Raw genomic sequence first — 11,173 nt, forward strand, 5'->3', positions numbered from 1 at the left:
CGTCGTCGCTCTGTTAGTACGTCATATGCTTCGTTGATCTGATTGGTTTATTTGGCCCGTCTATCACCAACATAGGCCAATCAGATAACCAGTATTTTCATCCCTTCCCAAAATTTCTTCAACGGAAGGTTTCCAGATAGATATACGGAGCAAATCCATTTGGCGGAGTCAGGTTAGCTTGACAAAGCCATGATGGCAAAAGATGGTATCGGTATGAGCCAATACTGCACAGCCAGGTATCAGTATCGGGGCCAAAAAATGGCATCAGCGCAACACTAAAATGTAACTTATTCTATGTGTAAAACTGTTTTGTTAGGACATGGATTTGATTGGCAACATATTTTGGAAAACTGAGTTAAATTTCATCAGCATAAATCAGACCTATTTACTGAATAAACTGTAGAGTCAACAGATCCCTTAAATAGAAGGAGAGGAACAAACCTAAAATGTATATATATTTAAAAAAAACAGATTAGAAACAAATGGTTTTGCAACTAGAAATGTTTTTTTAACAGCTTTAAGGCCCTGAAACTCAATTAGACCATAGTGAGAACTATTATTCACAAATGACGTAAACATGAGCTGTAATGCACTGAGACTCTGCAAAATGGCCTGCAGAGGAAAGTTCTGAAAGAACTGGATGAGCTAAAGGTTTTTAGAAAAGAAAACAAAAATATCTGTACACTGACAAAACAAAGTAGTACTTGAGTGAAGGCAACTATTAAAAAGCATCTTTGAATAAAAATAAAACGTCTGGACTTCAGTTCTTTCGATTGAAGACATTAAGCTATTTATTCAAAGAACTTACTCAGTTTAGAGCTAAAAAGGGAGAAGCTTCCAGCTTTGAGCAGTCTGGACTCTATACATTACTTTTGTATACATATGCAGATCAGACTTCTCCAAACAATCAGACACCATTACATCTGTTGTTTGTCTGAAATATTTAAAGATGCTTGTAGATATCTGCAGCTACAGGAACAGAGGTTAGGTAATCTTGGTGTTTTTTCTAATTAAACATTTGGAATTGCTATTACCTTGATGACCAAGAACCTTCACCAGGAAGGTGTTTAGTCCATTATACCTAACGGATTTTAAAACTTAGAATAGAAGTAGAAAAGCACTCAAAGTGCACAGAAATCCAAGAAGCAAATTTTGCCCCATATTGTGAATTACACCTATGAAATGTTATTTGACATGAGGCGCACCTGTGGTAAATATTTCATTAAAATCAATTCTTAACTTGTCAAGTAATGCTTCTAACAGGCAAACCAACAAACACAAGTGAAAACATTGCCTCCTTGGTAAAATGAACATCATACCAGGAGTTAGACATGGTGGTGGTAGTATGATGGTTGGTGGCTACTTGACTGCTTCAGAATCTGGGGAATATTAGACTGTCAGTTTTTGCCTGAACAAACAAAAAGGTTAAAACAATAAATCTGAAAAGTCATAATCTAGAAGTCCACCATCTTGTTTTATTATTTTATTTTTTAGTCTGTTTTTCTTTTTTGTTCTTTAGATCAATTCAAAATAAATGATAAATATGTCTTACAAGATTTAAGAGGAAACTTTGTACATTTAGGTTTCTGAGCCAGAAGGAGTTTTTTTTTTGGTAAATGACAAAATTTTCCAGAAACTGCCCACATTTCCTCCCCACACATATCCCATGATATTTGACGAAAGATTAAAGGAACAACTCTTCTGATCTGCAGCTAAAGCCACCTCAGTAGGAGTGGTGACCAGCTGCAACCAACTGGGGACTAAGAACACAGAGGAGAGGTAAAAGAATCAGGGTGTTGAGGACCACCATGTGCATTTTATGTTGGTTAGACACTGAGAACAGAGATGAAGGCATTAGTAGCTCCATAAATTCATGCATGAGTGTTTGATTCTCAAATTGTTGTTATAAATGCCCATCTTTTAAAATCATCTAAATGCTAAATGTAAAAATCAAAGATGTTCTTTAAAGATAATCAAATGTTTCTTTTGTATAAAAGTTTTTTTTTTATTAAACGTCTTCTTTTTTTCTCTTGTAAAGCTTATAAAGCTAAAAGCTTCAGAATATGCTACCATGCTCATATGAAAAGAACAATGGTTTTAAACCTCTGGACATTTAGTTAAATTATACACTTAAAATAGTTGAAATCTCTAAAGAAGACAACTACTACAGTAAGTGCTGCAGTGTTCCCCTTTAAAACGTCAAGAAGGAACCTCTCGATAACAAACCCTACTCCACAGTAACCTCAGCAGCAGGTCAGCTTTTATCTCCACTGCTATCAGGTGTGAGGTATGTGTGGAGGCGACAGAACGCACATCATGAGCGAGCTACCACAGCTCCCTTTGCTTTAAAAACATCCAGCTTTACAGCTTCTGGGTGAGACGTGGGTGATGGACTTTAAAAAACATCATGGTTTATATAATTCATATACAAAAATCTGACATAGGATGTTTTCAAAAATGACTCAATGAATATAGCTGGTATATAAGCACAGTCACTGCCTACAGTATCTCCTGAAGTGGCTGTTATGATCCTTAAAAAGCTATTGTTTGAGTAAATGTGTTTAAAAGAAAATCCTTATGATTTAATGAACAGAAAATGACCTGACAGTTAAAGTAATATTGATTTTAATTTTTTTTTTCTGTGAAAATCAACAAATTGAAGAACAAATATTGTCCAGATTCAGTTCAAATAACTCACCTAACTTATTTATTCTAAAGGAATCAGTCAAAAATTCAAATTCAGTTCACATTTTGTGGAAGTCAGGTGTCAGGAAGTGCAGAGACATGATAACTATGTATTAGCCCCTTGAACCCTACGGACCCACCGGCGGGTCCAGCTGCAACATGACCTCGTAGTTTTACCAAACCCCCAGTATTGATGTAAAAAACATATTTGGCACAGTTTGGTGACATTTATGGATAAATGTGCCAAAATGGCCTCTCCGCCTAAGAAATTTCTCACTAATACCATTCTAAAATAAATATGATTCATCTGATTGAGTCCAAATTTGGTATATTTTTACACAACATTTAGATTTAAAAGTCTGTACTACCTTTTTGTGCTATAAATAATATTTTGGTAGTGTTTTGCAATGTTTATTTCAAAGAAAATTTTGGCGAGGTTCAAAAAATGCAAAATATTTTGTATTTTGTCCCTAATATTTCAGGCAGGGTCAAAGCTACAATGGTGCTGACACCAGAAAACCATTCTATGACATCTTACCTTTACAGACGTACCAAACGTTTTTTCTTAAATCTAATAGCTTTGAGGCTATAAGTTATTTACTTTTGTGTGTTTTTGTCAGGCAGAAATTTATTTATACCCCCTTAGGGTGTAAGAGGTTAGGAAAGTCAAACGACTGGACAGAGAACCAGTAAACCAGCTGCATATTTTAATGGGAAACGAAAGAAAACAAAACTAAGAGAAAAACAAAACACAAACTTAATGGCAGAGATTTTCTTTATGTTGAAGAAAGTGAAACCAACTGAAGTGTCTGGTTGTGTGGAGGTTTTTTATAGGACCCAAATGCAGACACGGAAGCTGAGGTGGTTTCTTGCAGATTTCTTCCAGAAATAGCTAATTAAGGAAAACAGGAACCAGAACAAAGGGGGAACACATTGGTTAGGAAAGGAATGAAGAGAATCCAGCAAACAATAACTGCAGAGGAGGAGTATATATGGCAAACAGAACAAAGAATGGAGTAATCAACCGATTGGGAGCAGGTGTGGACAGAAGGATCTAGAAGGGAGCTAACGGAAGGAGACTGGCACAAGGGGGCAACAGAAAGTAAACAAGAAAGAACTCAAATACGACCAGAAATGCATCAAAAATGGCACAAAATGGAAAAGAAACCAATTACCTAGAAAAAACAGAATGATACAAATGAAAATGTAACTAAAAACTCAAAAAGAAAACTTAAAAAGAACCGACAATCACAGAAAGGGCAAAAGCACGACATGAACTAGCAGCACCGTCTTGTAGAACGTAAACACCATGTTCACAGAGCAACTAATAGAAGTCCTAACTTTGCATCTGTGCAGCATTATACCAATAATTTTTTATTCATAGTGGAAATTCTGCACAGAAGGTCCTATGAATTTCACCCATGATATCATGTTTTTTTCAAAAACCACACATATACATGTGCTTCTACTGTACATGTGATTCAGATTTGATTTTTCACATGACACACACATGATTTGACTTTTATAAATGTGAAAAGGGTATTGCACAGAGAATAATCAAATGATATCCACATGGGGGAAACATGGTAACATGTGGTGCACATGCAATCAAGAAATCCACATGTGAAATTTGAATGGAACGCTGAATGCGTGGTCATATGTGGAAATGGGATCGCACATTGTGCTTCAGGTATTCCATTTTAAGGGATACAGGAATCACATGTGAACCCATGTGAAATTAATGGGAATTTTAAAAAGGGTGAAATATCAATATACTGATTAGGAGGCCATGAATAAAGCATGTTGAGAGTGAGACTGCCTCAGATGTTAATGTTAAACATCATTTTCTGTTTGTTTTCTCAGAATGGCTTTACTCCGCTGTACATGGCAGCGCAGGAGAATCACTTGGAGGTGGTGCAGTTCTTACTTGACAATGGCTCCAGTCAGAGCATCGCAACCGAGGTAATAAAAAAAAACACATACAAGCACTGGCAATGTAATACATGTTTACATGCACACTCACAGCTCCCGATGCATCTCTAACAGCTAGAGACTTGTCCCAGCCCTCATTCTACCAGCCCGTAATTAAAATAAAACATTATTACCAGTCTCTCTGTGCCAAACGGATGCCGTTTAGTGGTGGCCCACTTTTGAGATGTTGGAAACGACAGTTTAGATTAATTGCTTCAGGGAGCATAATGTGCAACGGAGAAAGAGAGAGTTTGGTGTGAGGATGACGTTTGATCAGAGTGACCTTGGCTTCATTCAGCTGCCTGCACAGGGAGAAATCAGTGACGTTATGAGGCTGTGACGTGAGCAGACAGAGCGCTGTGAGTGAGCCATCTGCAGCAGGACAAAAAACTGCCAGCTTTGCATGACTAAGACAAACATGGCATCTTATTAGGTTACAAATAATGTGTTTTACTGAAAACTTATGTTAGTAGTTTATGTGCATATTTCCCTTTGTGGAAACAACAGATTTAATATAAATTTCGCAAAGATCCTTAATTTTTTCCAAAAAATATATATGATTAATATAATAGAAATAGAAAAACTCCAGAATACTGCTTTCCTCTCACACTTAAGTTAAAATAATTCTTCAAAGATTTCATGATTTTCTCTCAGGGAAAGAATTAAAAATGACAGTGATAAAGTTGTGGGAGATATTTCTGGAGGAAAGAAGGTGTTTATCTAATTTAGCAGCAGATGGCTGCAGATGAACCCATTAAGCATTGGTGAGGATCAATGAAAAAGGGGAGGATGCTTGAAAACCAAAATGTTTTAGTTTTATCTGTAGTTAAAATTACATTTCGAAAAAGTAATTTCCCATCAAACAATTTACAGTTGTTACATTTAATTAACTATTTGATGCTACATAAATGAAGAACACTTTTTTCAACAGTTGCTTTCATCTTTGCACTTTAAAATGGAGGCCAAATTAGTCAGCGTTGTAACTGCAGGTAAAGGGCCTCAAAACTTGTTTTTGTTTTTTTTTACCTCACTGGTTTTTCTGCACTTTTAAATTTCAGCAATGTGCTTTTTCTTTTAATCTTTCATAAAAAAATATATATAACAAGGTAAAAAGAAATGGTTCATCACAACTACTAAAACCAACACAAGACAAACTAGATTTACATGTCAGATATATGAGTTTATTGCTGGGATGTTAAATTAAAAAGTATTTTTTTTTTTACCATATTAGGTATCATAAACTAACGCAAGTAGGCTTATCTGTATTGATCTACACACACAACAGAAAAAAAAAAAAAAAATGACTAACGGTAATAAAAAGAGATGGTATCTAGTACTTTTCTTAGGGGCAGGAACCATATGCTGCAACTTGTTATCTCTTTAAAAATAAAACACCAACTTTGGATAAAATAGTTTTTTAATGTGATCAGTATTCCTTTTAATGTCCGATTAATGTTTGCTGTTTTTGCTCAACATATTAGAATAGAATATAATAGAAAATTGTCCCACAATGGGGAAATTCTGGTGTTTACAGCGGCAAAAAGATTGCAGAAAAATCTTCACACAAATGTGGACCTTAGAAAAGTGTATAAGAATAACATATTAGTGAAGAGTAATAAATTAAACAAAAAAATACTGTACTGTAGAGTGTTTTAACAATATAAAAACTGTGAGAGAATAAATATTTTTCCATTATATTTTTACAGTAATGGATATTAAATAGCAGCAACATAAGAGAGGTGCAAAAATTACAGCAGCATGTTATTTAACTGACTAAGGTAGAAACTGTGCAAAATCAGCATAAATGTAACAACTTATTGAGGTTGTTGGGAACAGTGGTGGTTATAGAGCTGGGAGGAAGGATCTGTTATTACGCTCCCTGGTGCATTTAGGATGCAGCAGTCTGTCACTGAAGGAGCTCTCCAGTTCTGCACCAGCTTCATGCATGAGGTGGGAAACATTATCCAACAGAGATGTTAATTTAGTTAGGATTCTTTTGTTTCCTGCCTCCTGCACTGAGTCCAGAGGGCATCCAATCACAGAGCTGGCCTTCCTGAGCTTATCCAGCTGCTTTCTCTCAGCTACACATAAGCCACTGCTCCAACAGAGAGCTCCATGGATGATGGCTGATGCTACAACAGAGTCATAGAGAGCACCGCCACCCCCTGAACTCCAAAAGTATCTCAATGTCCGTCCCCTGGATCTCCACTGTCTGTACTCTGAGTCGCCCCCACCTGTGATGAGGCCAGGAAGATTAGCTTAAGGAGGAACTATTTTTAAGAGGTGTATGATTGGTCATATGTAACAGAAAAACAGGGATTTAAAATGCTTCAATGCTAACTTTAACTTTTTTTCCTGGTATTTTAAAGAAAACATGGAGGATCTTTGCCAACGGGTGGATGTACAACACCCTCAGATTTGTACAAAAGGAAAGTTAGCAGAGCCTGCCTGATGAAAATCTACCCAGTTGTTTCCTAAATCAGTTTGAACCTGTGAATGTTCCTTTTTTGGAAATCTATGTGCTTTCAGAGCTTTGTCCTTGACATTTATACAAACTGCTCCATCACACACCTCCACATCTTACTCCCTCCTTTATTCCCTGAATATTCCCTTTTTTGTCTGCACCCGACTCCTCCTCAACCTGTTTTCCACCACATCCCACCATTCCCCCTCCTCTTACCCTCTCCTCCAGTGGGACATACATGTGAATAATTCATGCCTGCAAACATATCTATGTTGGAGGCATTCTGTGTTGTTAATAATTCAGCTTTAAACATTTTAGCTGAGCACGAGGATGGAGAAATTGGAAAAATCATCTTTATGTTTAGATTTTTTTTGTATATTATATGTTTTTATAAGCGTCTCTATTGGAGGAGCTGTAGTTTCACTTACAGTGATAAAAAAAAAGCATCTCTTGCTTAAATTTAATTGGTGCTGTTTTATGAAAGGAAAATATTGCAAAGTCACTGCATTCTGTATCAAGATACAGATACACCTCTCTGCATATGTTGTTCTTTTTCTTCCATTATTGTCGAAGAATCTCCAGTGTAATGAGTCTGATGAAACAGGAGTTATTTCCTGCAGAGTCTCAACACCTTTGAAAACCATAAAAAAAATGCCAAATGTATGCATCTGAATATATTTATGTTCCCTTGGGTGTGGCTTTGTTTCCTTTGGATCAGATTATGTGTGTGTGTTTGCATGCTGGCGTGTGTTTGCTTGTGCGGATGCTCGCCTCTGTTCGCTTTTGTGCAGGATCTCTGGGGGCAGCGTTCAGCTTTGATGTGTGGGCGTGTAATGATGCTGAGTTGGTGTTGTCCTGCTGGTCTGTGCCCTGTGTAAACACACGTCACTTGGGTAGAAACTTCTAAGGAGAAATCTTTCCTTTTCACTGATGACCCAGAGAGACGCTGCTGCTTCCCCTCTTTTCTGATTTATCTCATAATAGGAGATTTAGTGCATTCAAGCTTTGTTAGCTTCTTCAATGAATGTCCATTAGCAGCTGCATGTTTTTCAAATTTTACGACACTGCTAGATCCTGCCTAAGATGCTAAGTGGTCATTAGAATGCTTTGCACTTTTAGATACATGTCTTCTAATGGAAGGTTAGCATCCTGTAAAGAATATAAGCATCAGAGTATTTTGTACAGAGAAATTTAAAGGAAAATTCCGGTTTTTAACACTTTTAGCCCATTTTCTGTTGTGTCCAGGATGAAATCGAATGATCGACACCAAAATTTTGACAATTGGTCCTGTCTCTGCTATTTGGCTCATGCAGAATCCCCCCTTGGCTGCTTCAGAATGGCTTCCATAGTGCATGTCCGATAATGTCCTTAAAACAACCTTAAACGTTCTTTTTTTAAAATATGCTACTCACCGGGTCGTCAGCGCTGTTCAATGACGTTCCAAAAAAAGTTTCGTAAAGAAAAAACGTTCCTGTAGTGTTTTATTTAGCATTTTGTAAATCCCATTGAGTTCTGTTGGAATAGTCAATATCCCTCCGCCACCGGAAACGGAGATGGGGCCTGTTTACGATTAGTTGTAGTCTTTTCGCAAGGCCCAAGTGTTTCTGCTTCACTCTGTGTACTCCGACGTCGAGGTGCTAACGTCTCTGTTAAACACTTTAAAAAACTCTGAAAATGGAATACGAAAGGTGGATTCTTGAGGAGGACATATTTGACTTTGAGTTTGACGGTAGAGGATACCGTCGCCAACTAGTGGTCTGGAGTGTGCAACGCTTCAGATTCGAACGGGAAGCGGAAGTTTATAAGCGGTTATGATGTATCGGAAAAAATAGTTCTGGGATTTACAAAATGCTAAATAAAACAAGACAGGAACGGTTTTTCTTCACAAAACTTTTTTTGGAACATCATTGAACAGCGCTGACGACCCGGTGAGTAGCATATTTTAAAAAAAGAACGTTTAAGGTTGTTTTAAGGACATTATCGGACATGCACTACGGAAGCCATTCTGAAGCAGCCAGGGGGGGATTCTGCATGAGCCAAATAGCAGAGACAGGACCAATCGTCAAAATTTTGGTGTCGATCATTCGATTTCATCCTGGACACTACAGAAAATGGGCTAAAAGTGTTAAAAACCGGAATTTTCCTTTAAGACATTTTAGCTAAAGCAATAAACCTCAGCTGACTTTCTGAATATTGTGAATCCTTCATTTATTGACCCTTTTCTGTTAGATACGGTGGCCCAGGGGTGCAAACCACACATAACTAAATAATTTCACAACCTATTTAAAAGAGGCTAAAACTTCAAACACATGAAAAATGAGATTAGATTGGGTTAGATGATTAGTTGAGGCATAAACTGGATGCTAAGAGAGATTAATGTTTAAAAAGTTACATATTTTCTTCATTCCTTCAGATGTCCTCTGGATGGCATTCTTTTTTTGGTTTAATTATAATGATTTGGTCAACAGTACTTCATAATAATACCTACTAGGGGTGTGGGAAAAAATTGATTTAGCTACATATTGTGATTTTCAGCTGCCCAATAGAAAATTAATCTTTCACTTCCTAATATCAGTTTAAAAAGACAAAACATTTTACCCAAAACAATGAGAGAAAATGGGCTACCTCTGCATCCCCACTCTGGTAGATAGAGCTGTGGAGCACTTTTGCTGATTGGCGCAGCAGCATATCTGTAGTTGAGGTACCATATAAACAGTGTGGGAGAAACAACATGGTGCAAAAAAGCTGTTGTTTCTCCCACACTGTTTATATTTGATCACTGCTGCACTTTTAGAAATGGAAATTTCAATGAAATCTGTACAAAACAACATTTTATTTTGTATTCACTCTGTGTGAAATGACAATAAAGTTGTCTAAGTCTAATATTGTGATGATATCATATTTTGACCCAAGCATTGTGACACATATTCTATAGTAAAACCCATGAGAATACTCACCCCTAATGACAATCCCATATGATTTGATGATGATTTCTCCCTGTGGGCTGAAGCATTTCAGTTATGCAGTGCTAGTTTAGAGCTTTTCTTAATTAACGGTTGATTTTCCTGCTTTCAGAGTTTTTTTTTTTCCTTTTGGATGTGTTTTCTAATGTTGCATTTGTCATTACCACATAACATAATTTACAGTGAAGTCCTGTATTTATATGACATTTTCACCCCTTGGCAACGGTAGTAATAAGCACCTTTAAATTTCCCCAGTGTTTTGTAATTAGTTAATTAGTTAGAGGTTAGATTATGTGATATCCAACCAATTGGCCGTGTTGTTCTTCCACAGCTGTTTTGACTCATACGGTCCTTCAAGGACCTGTTTTAGTTCTGGTAATTTTTAATCTCTATATTTTGCCTTACATTTTTAGAAAACATAATATCCCCTTCCATTGTTTTGCTGATGATGTTCAGATTTATCAGCCAATTAGGCAAGACATTGCCAAACCTCTTAAACCACTCTTGAACTGTCTGACTGATTATTAAAATCTGGTTGAAATCAGCCCTTGTCTTTTTACAAATTCTATGAAGTCTTGAACTAGCTCTGTTGTTTTTACAGGACGGTTTTACTCCTCTGGCAGTGGCGCTGCAGCAGGGCCATGACCAGGTGGTTTCCCTCCTACTGGAAAACGATACCAAAGGGAAGGTCCGACTCCCAGCTCTGCACATAGCTGCCCGGAAAGACGACACCAAGGCTGCAGCCCTCCTCCTCCAAAATGACCACAATGCAGATGTGGAGTCGAAGGTACAGTCTGTTAGCTCTCGAAAGCAATGCAGCTTCTGTACTGATGCCATGTCAGTGAGCGGCTTTGAGATACAGAACATGACCTTTCTTTTATCCAAGCTTTTACTTTCTCTTTTACTATCCTCTTTCAAACAGCCTGAACCTACTTCCCTGTAACCCAATTTAAGGCTTTTCCTTTAATTCATAACTAGGAGTTGCTGCAGCTGTAGATTACAGAGCAATAAATTATGTTTCAATGTTCAGTTCAATTCAGTTCAGTTTATTTATATAGCGCCAATTCACAACACATGTCATCTTAAGGCA

General features: G+C 37.1%; 1 protein-coding gene across 4 annotated transcripts in view; it reads left to right on the forward strand.

Moving 5' to 3' along the window:
- LOC107092921 (ankyrin-3-like) overlaps positions 1 to 11,173 on the forward strand; it is a 168,710-nt gene that overhangs the window by 57,724 nt on the left and 99,813 nt on the right. For all 4 annotated transcript variants that reach the window (XM_015387702.1, XM_015387693.1, XM_015387642.1 and 1 more), the window contains 2 exons: positions 4,549 to 4,647; positions 10,685 to 10,870. In XM_015387702.1, the coding sequence (XP_015243188.1) occupies positions 4,549 to 4,647; positions 10,685 to 10,870 (285 nt within the window). The remainder of the gene's footprint in view (positions 1 to 4,548; positions 4,648 to 10,684; positions 10,871 to 11,173) is intronic.

Source organism: Cyprinodon variegatus, unplaced genomic scaffold (assembly GCF_000732505.1).
Source record: "Cyprinodon variegatus isolate N-32 unplaced genomic scaffold, C_variegatus-1.0 Scaffold18, whole genome shotgun sequence".
Lineage (NCBI taxonomy): Eukaryota > Metazoa > Chordata > Actinopteri > Cyprinodontiformes > Cyprinodontidae > Cyprinodon > Cyprinodon variegatus.